Source organism: Rhincodon typus, chromosome 2 (genome assembly GCF_021869965.1).
Source record: "Rhincodon typus isolate 14 chromosome 2, sRhiTyp1.1, whole genome shotgun sequence".
NCBI classification, from domain to species: domain Eukaryota; kingdom Metazoa; phylum Chordata; class Chondrichthyes; order Orectolobiformes; family Rhincodontidae; genus Rhincodon; species Rhincodon typus.
This window is the reverse complement of record NC_063333.1, coordinates 1,516,225-1,533,369: the sequence shown is the minus strand read 5'-3', so window position 1 is coordinate 1,533,369 and position 17,145 is coordinate 1,516,225. Positions and strand designations below refer to the sequence as shown.

General features: G+C 48.8%; 1 protein-coding gene across 1 annotated transcript in view; it reads left to right on the top strand.

Moving 5' to 3' along the window:
- LOC109928742 (protein phosphatase 1 regulatory subunit 16A-like) overlaps positions 1 to 14,603 on the top strand; it is a 141,768-nt gene extending 127,165 nt beyond the window's left edge. Inside the window, exons 2-9 of the mRNA XM_048617505.1 lie at positions 2,109 to 2,254; positions 3,313 to 3,416; positions 4,460 to 4,584; positions 6,215 to 6,340; positions 6,592 to 6,667; positions 9,844 to 9,973; positions 11,129 to 11,300; positions 12,965 to 14,603. Coding sequence (XP_048473462.1) covers positions 2,109 to 2,254; positions 3,313 to 3,416; positions 4,460 to 4,584; positions 6,215 to 6,340; positions 6,592 to 6,667; positions 9,844 to 9,973; positions 11,129 to 11,300; positions 12,965 to 13,411 — 1,326 coding nt within the window. The 3' untranslated portion in view covers positions 13,412 to 14,603. The remainder of the gene's footprint in view (positions 1 to 2,108; positions 2,255 to 3,312; positions 3,417 to 4,459; positions 4,585 to 6,214; positions 6,341 to 6,591; positions 6,668 to 9,843; positions 9,974 to 11,128; positions 11,301 to 12,964) is intronic.
- Positions 14,604 to 17,145: the final 2,542 nt, after the last annotated feature.

The following is a 17,145-nucleotide window of genomic DNA, read 5'->3' as shown; positions in this document are numbered from 1 at the left end:
AGTGTAGGTGGGGAGTTAGGGAGGGGATAGGTCAGTCCAGGGAGGACAGACAGGACAAGGGGGTGGGATGAGGTTAGTAGGTAGGAGATGGGGGTGCGGCTTGAGGTGGGAGGAGGGGAGAGGTGGGAGGAAGAACAGGTTAGGAAGGCGGGGACGAGCTGGACTGGTTTTAGGATGCGGTAGGGGGAGGGGAGATTTTGAAGCTTGTGAAATCCACATTGATACCATTGGGCTGCAGGGTTCCCAAGCGGAATATGAGTTGCTGTTCCTGCAACCTTCGGGTGGCATCGTTGTGGCACTGCAGGAGGCCCAGGATGGATATGTCGTCTGAGGAATGGGAGGGGGAGTTGAAATAGTTCGCGACTGGGAGGTGCAGTTGTTTATTGCGAACTGAGCGTAGGTTTCTGCAAAGCGGTCCCCGAGCCTCCGCTTGGTTTCCCTGATGTAGAGGAGGCCACAACGGGTACAGCGGATGTAGTATACCACATTGGCAGATGTGCAGGTGAACATCTGCTTGATGTGGAAAGTCTTCTTGGGGCCTGGGATGGGGGTGAGGGGGGAGGTATGGGGGCAGGTGTAGCACTTCCTGCGGTTGCAGGGAAAAGTGCCGGGTGTGGTGGAGCTGGAGGGGAGTGTGGAGTGGACAAGGGAGTCACGGAGAGAGTGGTCCCTCCGGAAAGCAGATAAAGGTGGGGAGGGAAAGATGTCTTTGGTGGTGGGGTCGGATGGCAGATGGCGGAAGTGTCGGAGGATGATGCGTTGGAACGTGAGGACGAGGGGGATTCTTTTTTGGTTCTTATTGCGTGGACGGGGTGTGAGGGATGAGTTGCGGGAAATGTGGGAGACACAGTTGAGGGTGTTCTCGACCACTGAGGGGGGGAAGTTACGGTCCTTGAAAAATGAGGACAACTGAGATGTACGGGAGTGGAATGCCTCATCCTGGGAGCAGATGCGGCGGAGGCGAAGGAATTGGGGATGGCATTTTTGCAGGAAGGTCGGTGGGAGGAGGAGTATTCTAGGTAGCTGTGGGAGTCGGTGGGCTTGAAATGGATATCGGTTTCTAGGTGGTTGCCCGAGATGGAGACAGAGAGGTCCAGGAAGGAGAGAGAGGTATTAGAGATGGTCCAGGTGAACTTAAGGTTGGGGTGGAATGTGTTGGTGAAGTGGATGAACTGTTTGAGCTCCTCGTGGGAGCACGAGGAGGCGCCGATACAGTCATCAATGTAACGGAGGAAGAGGTGGGGTTTAGGGCCAGTGTAGGTACGGAAGAGGTATTGTTCCACGTAACCTACAAAGAGGCAGGCGTAGCTTGGGCCCATGCGGGTACCCATGGCCACCCCCTTTGTCTATAGGAAGTGGGAGGAATTGAAAGAGAAGTTGTTGAGGGTGAGGACGAATTCGGCTAAGTGGATGAGGGTGTCAGTGGAGGGGGACTGGTCGGGCCTGCGGGACAGGAAGAAGCAGAGGGCCTTTAGGCCATCTGTATGGGGAATGCTGGTGTAGAGGGACTGGATGTCCATGGTAAAGATGAGGTGTTGGGGACCGGGGAATTGGAAGTTCTGGAGGAGGTGGAGGGCGTGGGTGGTGTCACGGACATAGGTAGGGAGTTCCTGGACCAAGGGGGAGAAAATGGATCCAAAACCAGTCCAGCTCGTCCCCGTCTCCCTAACCTGTCCTTCCTCCCACCTATCCCCTCCTCCCACCTCAAGCCGCACCCCCACCTCCTACCTACTAACCTCATCCCGCCCCCTTGACCTGTCCATCCTCCCTGGACTGACCTATCCCCTCCCTAACTCCCCACCTACACTCACCTTTACTGGCTCCATCCTCACCTCTTTGACCTGTCTGTTTCCTCTCCACCTATCTTCTCCTCTATCCATCCGCCTCCCCCTCTGTCCCTATTTTTTTCAGAACCCCCTTCCCCTCCCCCATTTCTGAAGAAGGGTCTAGGCCCGAAACGTCAGCCTTTCTGCTCCTATGATGCTGCTTAGCCTGCTGTTTTCATGCTGCTAAGGGAGCAGGCTTCAGACTGCTGCCCACTGGCCCTTCTTCGGTTTAATAGTTAATGCTGTAACAGGCCTGACTCCATTCCCTGTCTTGTTTTGCAGTGCTGTATCGATGACTATGAAGAAATTGTCAAGTTGCTGCTTGAGGCTAAAGCTGATGTGAATGCGTGTGACAGTGAGCTGTGGACCCCACTGCATGCAGCCGCAACGTGTGGACATCTACATCTGGTGCAAGAACTCATCCAACAGTTACGTACTGTTTCACTCGCAAGTCCCTGTAGCCGAAGGATGGCCAGGTTTGAGAAGGGGTGGGAGTGGGCAACAGAGAGAGAAGGCCCGTGTAGCATCGCACCGTACCAGGGTACAGGTTGATTATAAGAGATAACAAGGTGTAGAGCTGGATGAACACAGCAGGCCAAGCAGCATCAGAGGAGCAGGAAGGCTGACATTTCGGGCCTAGACCCTGCTGTGTTCATCCAGCTCTACACCTTGTTATCTCAGATTCTCCAGCATCTGCAGTTCCTACTATCTCTGATACAGGTTGATTATGTTGGATTCTGTAGATGCTGTCATGGTTTTGTGAGGCTTGCCTCTCACCCCGGTGCCTTACCAAGTCATCGTTTTCCTCAGGAGACCATTGGCATCGCACATGAGTAAGGATTTGTTTCACCATCACAGCGGAGTGCCGTCTCTCCTTAGTTGACATTTGGCATTCTTTGAAATATGGTTCTCACTGACAAGGCCGGCATTTTACTGCCTTTCATAAACTGCCCTTGAGTCAAGTGTCTCATTGGGCCATTTCAGAGGGCAGGTAAATCAATCACTTTGCTAAAAATCTGGAGGCCAGACTGAGTAAAGATGGCTGGTTTCCTTTGCTATGAAGTTTTTTACAATAGTCAACAACAGTCAACAATAGTCATCAGTAGTTTATTAGTTTATATTCCAGGTTAATTAATTAAATTCAAATTCCACCAGCTTCTTTGATGGGATTTGAGCCCAGCTCCGAGAGCATTAGTCTCTAGGTTACTGATCCAGTGACCCACCCACTACATTACCATGTCCTCCACCCCAACATATTGCTGTAGTTGACATGAGTAAGGATTAGCAATCCTGGTTTCCTTCCCGCTGCTGCTAGCCCAGGAGCAACTGTGTAAATGCTCTGATTTATGGTTGGGTTCCGAATACACCATATCATTTTCAGTGTCAGTGGAACGTTGGTGTATTGCTTGCTCACTGCGCGGTGAAGTGCACAAAGTTCCCTCTATGACCCTGTCTAGTTTCTGACTATGATCCTTTCTTTACACAGCGGTGCTAATCTCATGGCTGTCAACGCTGACGGGAACATGCCTTACGACTTGTGTGAGGATGATGTCACTCTGGACTACATCGAGAGTGCGATGGCCCAACAAGGTGCGTGGCTTTGAATGTCTACATTTCCTGACTGTAAAAGCTGGCTCTTGTTGTGGGAAGGTCACACAGCCCCAATAGGTTTTTTATTCATTCCTGGCACGATTGGCCCATCCCTTTGTTGCTCTTGAGAGTTTATCTTCATGAACCATGGCAGTCTATTTCTTCTCACCCAAGCCATAAAACCCCTAGGAATTAGGAGCAGGAAAAGGCCATTCAGCCCCTTGAGCCTGCTGTACTATTTATTAACACCGTGGCTGATGCTTTAACTACACCTCCCCATAACCCTCAACTCCCTTTTTCTAACTCCACCTTAATTGTGTTCAATAATCCAACCTTCATTGCTTTCTCGGAAAGAGAATTCCAAAGACTACCAGCCTTTCAGATAATCGGTTTCTGCTTTCCGTTATTTAGGACAAAGTCAGAAGTCACACAAAACCAGGTTATAGTCCAACAGGTTTAATTATAATCACAAGCTTTTGGAGCGCTGCTCCTTCTTCAGACAAAGTGAACGTCACTTGTTGAAGGAGCAGAGCTCTGAAAGCTTGTGATTGTAAATCCATCTGTTGGGCTGTAACCTGGTTTTGTGTGACTTCTGACCTTGTCCACTCCACCTGGCACCTCCACATCATGTTACATTGGAGATCTTGATTTTTAAACTGTCTGCTGGCTTTCCATTCCCCTGTAAGAGAGCATCATCTCAGCCCTGTCAATCTGCTTCAGGATCTCAAATGTTTTACTAGAACAACCCGAGCGAGTATGGACCAAATCTCTTTTCATAAGACAGCACCTTCATCAGCCAAGTGAACTGTCTCTGAATGGCTCACAATGCAAGACTATCCCTTCTTGGGTACTCGAGGTGTACAGAGCCTCCTCCATGTGTGAATATGATAGCATCACTGTGCCTTAGTGTTATGCCCAGTGTCTGACTGCCATTCAGATGGGTTAGAGCCTCACATCACTGCTGATCCCGGGGTATTGCAGCATGGTCCCAGGATTCCTCGGGATAGCTTCGTAATTCCATTAAGTGTTTTCATTCCTTTCAGATATCACTCAGGAGAAAATTGATGAATCCAGAATGGCAACCGAGAGGTGGATGGTTGAAGACATACAGCGGCTATTGGAGAATGAGACCGACCTGAACAGCCAGAATGATGTGGGCACTTCTCTGGTATGAATCTTCGAGTCATACAGCACGGAAACAGACTCACCAATCCAAATCGTCCATGCCAACCAGATATCCTAAATTAATCTAGTCCCATTTACCAGCATTTGACCCATATCCCTCTGAACCCTTCCTATTCATATTCCCATCCAGATGCCTTTTAAATGTTGTAATTGTACCAGCCTCCACCAATTTCTCTGGCAGCTCATTCCATACACACACCACCCTCTGTGTGAAAAAGTTGCCCTTAGATCCCTTCTAAATCTTTCACTTTCATTAGAATGGGCTTTGAGTATAAGGATAGACAGTTATGATGAAGATTTGAAAGAGTTTTATTTAGGCCACACTTGGAAAATTGCGCACAGTTCTGGTCCCCACACGACCAGAAGGATGTGGATGCTTTGGGGAGAGCACAGAAAAGGTTTACGAGGATGTTGCCTAGTCTGGAGGATTTTAGCTATGAAGAAAGGTTGGATAGACTGGGTGTGTTTTCACTGGAGGTTGAGGGGATGACCTGATAGAAGTTTATAAGATTGTGAATGGCTTGGATAGAGTGGAAAGTATGAGGCATTCTCCCAGGGTGGAGGGGTCAATTACTAGGGGGTACAGATTCAAGGTACTGGGAGGGGGGTGTGGTGGAGTTTACAAGAGATGCGTGAGGTAAGTTTTTCACACAAAGAGTGGTGAGTGCCTGGAACGTGCTGCTAGAGGAGGGTGGCTTGGAGGGCTGAAGGGCCTGCTCCTGTGCTGTATTGTTCTTCGTTTTATAGGAGCATAAGCATTAGGTGCAGGAGTAGGCCATTCAGCCCCTCATGCCTGTACTACTGATCAGTAAGGTACTGGCCAATCTAAGCTGTGGCCTCAACCCCACATCGCTGTCTATACCTGATACTGTTTGACCCCATTGTTAGTTAACAACTTCTTTCTGTCAAGTTCTGCCTTCAAAATATTAAAGGATAAAAAATATGAAATGAAAAATATGAAATTGGGGTGGCGCAGTGGTTCAGTGGTTAGCGCTGCTGCCTCACAGCGTCAGGGACCTGGGTTCGCTTCCACCCTCGGGCAACTGTCTGTGTGGAGTTTGCACATTCTCCCCGTGTCTGCATGGGTTTCCTCCGGGTGCTCCGGTTTCCTCCCACAGTCCAAAGATGTGCAGGGTAGGTGGGTTGGCCGTGCTGAATTACCCATAGCGGTCAGGGTTGTGTAGGTTAGGTGGGTTATAGAGGGATGGGTCTGGTTGGGATGCTCCAAGGGTCAATGCGGACTTGTTGGGCCGAAGGGCCTGTTTCCACACTGTAGGGATTCTAAGACTCCACCTGCATCACACCCTGAGCCGGCAAGTGGGAGTATTCTATCACACTCCTGACTTGTGCCTTGTAAATGGTGAGTCCATTTCAGTCTCTGATCACTGGCAACCCCCAGGATGGTGATAAATTGCAGGAAATACTCAGGTCCAGCACAATGTGTGGATTGGGAGATAGGGTTACCGTTTCAGACCAGTCTTTGCGCTAGAACCATTCCTTAGTTGCCTCTGCCCTCTCAGTCGCTCTTTGACCCACTTCAGTCTTCACACAGTCCATGTCACTAGGTGTTAAAGAGATGCCAGTATTTCAGTTTGTGTTTATCTCTTGTTCAGCTTCACATTGCTGCAGCGAATGGATACACAGAAGCTGCTAACCTGCTGCTCGCTCGCAATGCCAAAGTGAATTTAAAGGATGTTGATGGCTGGGAACCACTGCACGCTGCAGCCTGTTGGGGACAGGTCAGTGCAAAACACCTCCTTGAAACTGACAGCTGCCCAACTGGGGTGGGGGGGTGTGCAGGGCTGCACTGGGAGGGGGCAAAGGGCACAGCCTTACGTAGGGGCTGCCCTTGGTCAGGCTGAAGGGTCTGTCCTGGGTCAGGAGGAGGAGGAGACGGGGTAGTGAATGCCCTGGGTCGGGGTGTTAGGTCTGAATAGAATGCATAGTGTACATTTCCTGTTTCAGTTGTGATCTCCTCTGACTGTTGCAGGTTCATGTGGTGGAGCTGTTGCTGGCTCATGGAGCCAGTCTGAATGCCCGATCCTTCCTGGATGAGACTCCAATAGGTATGAGCCACCTTTCCACACCCGTCTTTTATACTGAGCTAAGAGAGCGGTTATGTACCCTTCCCAAGTGCAGCATCTTGGCGCACACACACACGCACACGCACAGACACATACAGAGAGACACACAGACACACACACACACAATCGCATGTGTGCCCCCAGATACCCACTCAAATTCATTATCAGCTCTGTGTCTATATGGATGAACGTTACAGGCCTTGTACCTATGCATATGGTGACAGTTAGAAATCTACAAGGATGCTGATGCTACAGTAAGGGTAGGTGATGTCCTAGTGGTATTATCGCTAGACTATTAATCCAGAAACTCAGCTCATGTTCTGGGGGCCAGGGTTCAAATTCCGCCACGGCAGATGGTGGAATTTGAATTCAGTAATAATCTGGAATTGAGAATCTAATCATGACCATTAAACTGCTGCCAATTATCACAGAAACCCATCTGGTTCACTAATGCCCTTTAGGGAAGGAAACTGCCATCCTTACCTGGTCTGGCCTACATGTGACTCCAGGCCCACAGCAATGTGGTTGACTCTTAACTGCTGTCTGGGCAGTGGCCCATCAAGCCATTCAGTTCAAGGGCCCTAGGGACAGGCCATAAATGCTGGCCAGCCAGCAATACCCACCTCCCATGAGTGAATTTAAAAAAACACAACGAGTAGGCAGCTAACACTCTGATGTAACAGGGATCAATAACCAACTGTCTCTGTTGGTTTGGGCACATTCCAACATGCCCTTGGCTGCAAAGTCTGTTTGGAAAAGATAAAAGCCCTGAGTTACAACATGAAGTGTTCAACATGAAACATGTGTTATTTAAATATACCCAGCCCCTCACAGCCTTATGGTTAAGCAGCAGCTGGGGTGAAGCTAGTTAAACCAACACAAGGGAATCAAACCTAGTCTCACTAATGTGGATCAGACTGCTTAAAGGGTTTAGCAGCTGACTTAAGGAGGGGGAATGTAAAGTGTTTGAGAAGGTGTGTAGCTCGGGTTGTGAATGAGCTTGCAGACTTGCTCACCGAGCCGGTGGGTTTGATTGCAGTCGTTTTGTCCCCCCTGCTCGGTAACATTGTCAGCGCGCCTCCGGTGAAGCTCTGTCGATGTTCTGTCCCGCTTGTTATTTATATGCCTCAGTTTGCTCGCTTCTGTGGACTCCCCGGGATACACAAGCCAGGGGTCCCCCTCAGACCCACTGCCTTACTACCAGGCACGCCAACAAATAGACTGGCCAAAGAACTACAACAGAAACGGAAATACTTAGTGGACAACAGAACACATTCCATCCGCTCCTCCCAAGAATTCCTCAACACCATCAAGGACACCAGGATAGAACAGGACGAGATCATGATATCCTTCGAGGTATCAGCATTATTTACATCCGTAAACATCAACCCAGCCAAAGAGACAACTGCCACCCTGCTGGACGAAAAGAAAGGCAGAAACCCCATGACACCAACAGCATCAACAAGGACGGCACCATGAAACTGCTGGATCTGTGCCTCACAGCCCGCTTCACCTTCAACAGCCGTATATTTAAACAAATCAACAGAACACCACTGAGATCCCCAATGTCAGGACTGATAGCAGAAGCAGTAATGTAAAGATCAGAATGGACAGCGCTCCCCAGTGTCCAGCCCAAACCCTGGGTCCGCTGTGTAGATGACACCTTCGTGATTATCAAACGCACAAAACTGGCAGAAACCCACTGAGACAAAAACCACATCCTCACCAGGATAAAATTCACAAAAGAAGACAACAATAACCGACTGCCCTTCCTGGACATAATGGTAGAACATTAGAACAACGGGGAACTCCAGACTAGCGAATACAGAAAGCCCACACATTCGGACCAGATGCTCAATTACTCCAGTAACCACCCCAACACCCATAAACAGAGCTGCATCAGGACATTATTTAAATGAGGCACTGCACACTGCAGCAACCTGGAATTGTGCTGAGCAGAACAGGAGCACTTACATGGAGTTTTTAAAAGGAATGGATACCCAAAAAGCACAATCCGCCATTACCTCCACAACAGACCACAACAGGAAGACACAACATGGCCAGACACACTGATTATCCTACCGTACATCAGGGCCATATCGGAGATGACCACTACTGAGACCCCGAGGCATCAGGGTAGGTCACAAACCGACAATCACCCTGCGGCAGCTACTGACGAACATAAAGGATCCCATACCCACAACCAATAAAACTAATGTAATATACAAAATACCAGGCAAGGTCTGTGAGAAACATTACATAGGCCAAACTGGAAGAAAACTGACAATAAGTAAACACGAACACCAACCAGCCACCAAGAGATACGACCAATTCTCACCGGTCTCACTACACACGGACAAAGAAGGACACAAATTCAACTGGGACAGCACATCCATAATAGCACAGGCCAAACAGAGACACGCTGGGAATTCCTGGAGGCCTGGCATTCCAACCGGAACTCCATCAACAAACACATTAAAGTGGACCCGATATACAAACCACTGAAAAACAGAAACGGAAGTGATGCCAACCAGCCCAGCAAACCGAGGCATAGAAATAACAAGCGGGACAGAACACCAACTTCACTGGAGACGCACTGATGGTGTTACCGAGCAGGATGACAAGATGTCTCCAATTAAACACACCGGCTCGGTGAGCAAGTCTACGACCACAGGGGGAATATAAATACTCAGGCAAAACATTGACCTCAAAGAGCTGTAACTGTTCCATTGTCAAACACAGCAGTTGTGTTTTGTGCTTTTGGACCCTTGTAAATCGGTAGCCATTTGTTTGTAACACAAGCAGATACTGGAAACTTGAATAAAAATCAAACGTGCCAGGAAAACTCAACAAATGTGGCAGCCTGTGTGGAGAGAGAAACCGAGTTCACGTTTCAGATCTGTGACCCTTCTTCAGGACAGTGACCGAGAGAGAGTTCTGATGAAGGGTCACTGGGCTGGAACACAAACTGGCCGGCGTGTTGAACATTTCCAGCACTTTGTGTCTCCTGTGCTAGTTGTGGTGGTTGAGAGGGCATTGATGGTCAAGTGGACATTGATCAACACTCATACATGATAGTCTAATGCAGTGAGTCTACACCATTCCCCAGCTCAGTGTGCCAGCCTGTGCACTGTTTAGTGATGTGTTTGCATTTCCAGATGTCTGTGGCGATGAAGAGATTCGTAATAAGATGCTGGAACTGAAACACAAACACGATGCAATAATGAAGTCACACGACAAACACAAGACTGCCTTACAACGACGGACATCCAGTACAGGGAGCAGAGGGTGAGTGATCACCCCAGGGGGATCCAGTACAGGGAGCAGAGGACGTGATCACCCTGGGGATCCGGTACAGGGAGCAGAGGGCGTGATCACCCTGGGGATCCAGTACAGGGAGCAGAGGGTGAGTGATCACCCCAGGGGGATCCAGTACAGGGAGCAGAGGGTGGGTGACCATCTGGGAAACCTGGTCAGTGAACCAATGGGAGTGAGTGTCAGGGATCTGGTGGTGGGAGCCGAAGGGGAATAAGGATCTGAGGGGTCAGTACAGGAAGGAAGGGGCGTGTATCAGTCAGAGGAATGCTATGTACTGACCTGGGGCTGATTGGGGATCAGAAAGTGTCAGGGATCCAGTGAGGGGAACCGACGGTGAGTGATATCCTGGGGGCTTCCAAGCAGGTGTGGGGATCACGTTTCAGTGATGTTATCCAGGGGGTCTCTCCTGCCGAGACGGGAAGAGTTATTTATGGGAGGAATTCCCTTAGATTTCCCCCTTTCCCCCACAATGATGTTCCTGTGATTGCTGGGTGTGAGGGATCAGGCAGGGGGCTGGGATCCTGCAGCTCATTGTGTTTGTCACTGTGTCCCATCACCTCGTTATTAATGTGATCAGATACTGAGTTTCTGATTCAATTATCCAGCCATTAAACAATATTGTTACCTCTCCCCTTCCAGTGGGAGCTCATTAGCACAGTTTGATTGTATTTGTCCACAGGACAGTGAGGCTGATACCTCGGGGCTTTAGAAAATCTCTAAATCCATGATTCCATTCAAAATTATAAATCCCTGCATGTACAAGCACTGGACCACTCCCTTCACCTAGCCCCCTCCTGGCCCCTCGCCCACGGTGTGTACTCCCTCTCACCTGTACCCCCTCCCCACCCCGGTCCACGGCCCACGGCGCCCCACCCTCCCCTCTCCCCTGTTCTTGGCTCCCAATATCTTGCTGTGCCCCCACCCCTTGCCCCTTGCAGTCATGTGGATCTCAGTCAGTGTCTGGTCAGCCAGCCAGGGGTTTGGACACTCTGTGTACTCGGGCTGTGGTTAGCAACCACTGCTATAGCTCCCTGAACCGGTTCTCTGTTGGCACCCCCACACCTCCACTCAGTATTGTACAGAAGTCATTGTCTTGCTCTCCCGTGCCCGTCCTCTCTCTAACAGGAAGGTTGTCCGTAAAGTCAGTGTCACAGAGCGGAGCAATATGTACCTGAAGGAGCACAAAGAGGAGGCCATTGTCTGGCAGCAGGTGGGCAGCAAGGAGAGTGACCCTGAGCTGCAGGACGAAGAAGACGAGGATGCACAGACGGACTCTGAACTAAAGCAGTATGGATCGGTAAGATCATCACCTCACTTCGTTAGCAGGATTGCAAAACCCAGGGAGGTACCTGATGGGAAACTCAGGTAGAACATCTCCAGAACCTTCGCTGGCATTCAACAGGGAATGGTCACAAAGGGAATGAGAAGACCTCATGAGGACAGGTTCTTAATTATCCACATTAACTGTGTCAGATATTCAGTTTCACAGGGCCATTAAGTTGGGTTCAGTACTCTGAGTCAGGGGCTGGGCTCCCTATTGTTGGGTATTCAGGGTCAGGGGTCCTGATTGCTGGGTATTCAGGGTCGGGGGTCCCCATTGCTGGGTATTCAGGGTCAGGGGTCCCCATTGCTGGGTATTCAGGGTCAGGGATCCCCATTGCTGGGTATTAGGCGCTAACAATTGAAAGACTTCATGTACTGTGGTTTTATTATTGGTCATGTCTCAGTAGGCAGTACAGGCACCCCATTCAATCCCTACTGCTCTGTAACTCCCCCTCAAATTCCCTTGCAATTGTTTCCACTTACCCCACTCTCATGAGCAGTGAGTTCTAGCTCATTACATCCATTAGTAAATATTTCCTTGCATTCCTCATTACTTCCTGCTCAAAACCTGAAATTTTTCTTCCCTAATCCTTGTGGCTTCAGCAGGAACAGCCAACTACTCCCATTCCCTCTGTCTGTTCTGTATAGCCCTTGTCAGATACTAATCCAATCCCCTTTCTTGTTTGTACCTGGTTCCATCACACTCTGAGGCAGTGTATTCCAAACCCTAACCACTCTCACTGTTGTTTCTTTCACCAATACTTTAAATCTGTGCATCCTGCTTCTTCACCATTCTGTCAACAGGAACAGTTTCTCCTGCCCTGACCCCTTCTGATTCTGAAAACCTTTATCAAATCTCCTCTTAACCTTCTGATTTCCGAATAAAACAGCCCTGTCCTCTCCAGTCACAGAATCCCAACAATGTGGGCCCATCAAGTTACATCGACCGTCTAAAAAGCATTCTTCCCTATAACCTTAATCCACCTGTCCTATATGTCCCTGGACACTATGGGCAATTTAGCATAGCCATTCCACCTAACCTGCACATCTTTGGACTATGGGGGGAAGCCCTAATTTATCCACATCGCTAAAGGCCCCCACCCCTGGAACCATTCCTGTGAATCTTCTCTACATCCCCTCTGATATCTTCATATTCTTCTGAAAGAGGAGTGACCAGAACTGGACATAGTTCTCCAGTTGGGGCTGAATCAGTGTTTTATTTTTTAAAAAAAGATTTGACCATTATAAGGTTGCTGTTTGTGGGATCTTACTGTGTGTAAACCAGCTGCCCAGTTTCCTACATTGATGACCCTTTTGAAGTGCACCAGTGGCTGGGAAAGTTTTCAGGACATTGTGAGATTGTGAAAAATGAGTCTGTCTTCCTTTAAACAACACCAGCCACTGTCTGCCCAAGCCTCAGTATCATGCAGCCCACAGGTTTAACGTAATTTAGTTACTAGTTTGTATTTAGTAATTTAGGATTTAGTCAGTTTTCTCCATCTCTAGTCTGTGAGCCTTTCACTGGAGTGGCAGCATAATGATGATAACAACTAGATGATGTTCTAAAATGTCCTCGGCACCAGATTGCTGTCCTGGTTTGTGCTGAAGGTTTAGTTGTCTGCCCACTTTCTGTTTCAGAGTGCAGCTGCCCACGTGCTGAAAGGTGATGAGGGTCTGAGCGAGGTGAGGTGGGCCAGTGGTGAGCTGACTCTGAGGAATGGCTGTGCAGTTCCAGCCAGTGCTCTTGAGCAGGACGCCAGGGACCTGGACCAGAGCGCATCCTCCCAGCTGGTCAGCAGAGAGGAGCCACCATCTGACCTGAACAAGGAGAAAGCTCACCACACACTGGCTGACCTGAAGAGGCAGCGGGCAGCTGCTAAGGTCCAGAAGCAGCTTGTGCCCGAGGAGCAGTTGGCTAGAGAGTCAGCCGACAGTGTTGTGTCTCAGCCTCCCAACCCGAGCCCACCTGAACAGAACTCCATCTACTTCACTGCAGCGAGCGGCGATCCTCCACTAGTCAAATTCAAGGCTCCTGTGGAAGAGGCTCCAAGTGAGAAGTCCGGGCGATGCTGTAAAATGATGTGAGGCTTCGAGAGTCTGCAATGGGACAGTGAGCCCCACGTAGGATGGTCTGTGATGGGAGACAAAGATCTAAATGTCTACTCCTCGGGAGCCTGATCTCTGAGCTCCGACAATTGCGTTAACCTGGACTGTTCTGCTCTACAAATACTTCACTGTTTGGGCCGGATGGGGGTTGGAGGGGGAGAAAAGGCTTTATTTCTATAAAAACACACCAACCCTCTCCCCACCCCCGTTCCCTGTTCAACACCAGCTGCTCTCGACTGCCAGAAACAATACGGAATACCAACAAAAGCATCCCAGGATCAGAGGGGTTAGTGCCTCTGAGCATTCAGTGAAGCAGGCAGCTGTCTAACCTGTTTACATGAGCAACGCTTCCAAAGCAGCTGGCAGCGTGGGGATTAATTTCATTAATCTGCCTGCCGCTGCAACACAGTCCACTCAGCCCTTTCACGCTGTCGCTGTAACCAGCCTACCCCCGTCAGTGTGTATGTGTGTGTGTGTGCACGCCTAGGGCACTGATTCACTGATCCAGCATTGTTTCCTCACCAGCTGGAGTTACCCATTCCCTCCACACTACATTCCAGAAAGAGATTTCACTAGCAGCCAGGGTGGACCTGTGCTTTTACTGATGGATGTCCAGCTGCTGTGCATTGGGTAGCCATCCAGATGCAAAGCTTTGCGTTGAGGCTTAAATTGTTTCAGGTTCATCAAACAGACGATCTCTCAGAGAGGCTGGAGGTGGCCTGGCTAGAAAATCTTAAACAGTTGCACTTTTAAGGGGCACCTGGTTATGCAGAGTACAGTCTCCAGGAGTTTCCCCCTCTGTCCAATCTTTCAAGAATCTGCACTGGGAGTATATGGAATAATGTACAGAGAACATTATTCTGTACTTAACCCCGTGCTGTCCCTGTCCTGGGAGTGTTTGATGGGGGACAGTGTAGAGGGAGCTTTCCTCTGTATTTAACCCCGTGCTGTCCCCGTCCTGGGAGTGTTTGATGGGGGACAGTGTAGAGGAAGCTTCACTCTGTATCTAACCCCGTGATGTCCCTGTCCTGGAAGTGTTTGATGAAGAACTGTACCCAATGGAGTATTCCAGGCCCCCATCCTTGACATCAACCACCTGAGAAGCACAAATGACTTTTCTTAATTGTTTTCAAAGAAAGAAATGTTAATAAATGTAATATATTCCGATACAGACACGCTTGGTGAAGCGTCAATGTTGTGGGTGCTCAGGGTGGGTTCCACTCCTGGAGAGAGTATTCATTCACATTTTGAAAAACTGCATTTTACGTTTGAAAAGGGTGTGTCTGTTCAGGTCTTATTGCTGATGATGTCCATATTCTGTTTCCTAATGTTTCCTCCGATATTACTACCATTACCCTTTCCCAGATCTTCAGAATATTATTGATTTCCTTCATCAGATACACTGAGACAGGCCATTCGGCCTGTCAATACATTCCTTTCCATTATCCAGCTTTCTCTTTGTATGCATCTTTACTATCCATCTCAGTCCCTCCCTAAGTTACATATGCAACCCACCCTCTGCGTAAAGAGGTTTCTTCTGAATACCCGACTGGATTTATTTGTGACATCTTCGAACGTAGAATGGTACAGCACCAGAGGAGGCCCACTACGTCTGTACCAGCCACGTTGCCATTCTAAACTATTCCCATCTCCCTGCATGTGGTCCGTATTCTTTTATTCTCTGCCTGTTCATGTGTCTAAATGCCTCTTAAACATTGCCATTGAATCTGCTTCTGTCACCTCCCCTGGCAGTGCATTCTAGGCAGATACCACCTTTTGGGTAAAAAAAATCTTTCCTCGCACATCTCCTTTAAGTATTTCCCCTCTCACCTTACACCTATGCCCCCTAGCATACATAAGGTCTAGGCGACTGAAAATAGACGAAGCTTTGGAAGAATATCGGGAAAGTAGGACCAATCTGAAACGAGGAATTAAGAGGGCTAAAAGGGGTCATGAAATATCTTTAGCAAACAGGGTTAAGGAAAATCCCAAAGCCTTTTATTCATACATAAGGAGCAAGAGGGTAACTAGAGAAAGGGTTGGCCCACTCCAGGACAAAGGAGGGAAGTTATGCGAAGAGTCAGAGAAAATGAGTGAGATTCTTAATGAGTACTTTGCGTTGGTATTCACTGAGGAGAGGGACATGACGGATGTTGAGGTTAGGGATAGATGTTTGATTACTCTAGGTCAAGTCGGCAGAAGGAGGGGGGAAGTGTTGGGTATTCTAAAAAGCATTAGGGTGGACAAGTCCCCAGGTCCGGATGGGATCTATCCCAGGTTACTGAGGGAAGCGAGAGAGGAAATAGCTGGGGCCTTAACAGATATCTTTGCAGCCTCCTTGAGCATGGGTGAGGTCCCGGAGGGCTGGAGAATTGCTAATGTTGTCCCCTTGTTTAAGAAGGGTAGCAAGGATAATCCAGGAAATTATAGACCAGTGAGCCTGACGTCAGTGGTGGGGAAGCTGCTGGAGAAGATACTGAGGGATAGGATCTATTTACATTTGGAAGAAAATGGGCTTATTAGTGATAGGCAGCATAGTTTTGTGCAGGGAAGGTCATGTCTTACCAACTTGATAGAATTCTTTGAGGAAGTGACAAAGTTGATAGATGAGGGAAGGGCTGTAGATGTCATATACATGGACTTCAGTAAGGCGTTTGATAAGGTTCCCCATGGTAGGCTGATGGAGAAAGTGAAGTCGCATGGGGTCCAGGGTGTACTAGCTAGATGGATAGAGAACTGGCTGGGCAACAGGAGACAGAGAGTTTTAGTGGAAGGGAGTTTCTCAAAGTGGAGAACTGTGACCAGGGATCCGTGGTGGGACCACTGTTGTTTGTGATATACATAAATGATCTGGAGGAAGGTGTAGACGGTCTGATTAGCAAGTTTGCAGATGACACTAAGATTGGTGGAGTAGCAGATAGTGAGGGGGACTGTCGGAGAATGCAGCACAATATAGATAGATTGGAGAGTTGGGCGGAGAAATGGCAGATGGAGTTCAATCCAGGCAAATGCGAGATGATGCATTTTGGAAGATCCAATTCAAGAGCGAACTATGTGGTAAATGGAAAAGCCCCGGGGAAAATTGATGCACAGAGAGATCTGGGTGTTTAGGTCCATTGTACCCTGAAGGTGGCAACACAGGTGGATAGAGCGGTCAAGAAGGCATACAGCATGCTTTCACTCATCGGACGGGGTATTGAGTACAAGAGTTGGCAGGTCATGTTACAGTTGTATAGGACTTTGGTTCGACCACATTTGGAATACTGCGTACAGTTCTGGTCGCCACATTACCAAAAGGATGTGGATGCTTTGGAGAGGGTGCAGAGAAGGTTCACCAGGATGTTGCCTGGTATGGAGGGCACTAGCTATGAAGCGAGGTTGAGTAGATTAGGATTATTTACATTAGAAAGACGAAGGTTGAGGGGGGGGACCTGACTGAGGTCTACAAAATCATGAGAGGTATGGACAAGGTGGATAGCAAGAAGCTTTTTCCCAGAGTGGGGAACTCAATTACTAGGGGTCACGATTTCAAGGTGAGAGGGGAAAAGTTCAAGGGAAAATGTGTGGAAAGTTCTTTACCACCTCCGCTGGCAACGCATTCCAGGCACCCACCACCCTCTGCGTAGAGGCGGGAACAATAGCGTCATTTAAGATGTATCTCGACAGATACATGAATGGGCAGGGAGCAGAGGGATACAGATCCTTGGAAAATA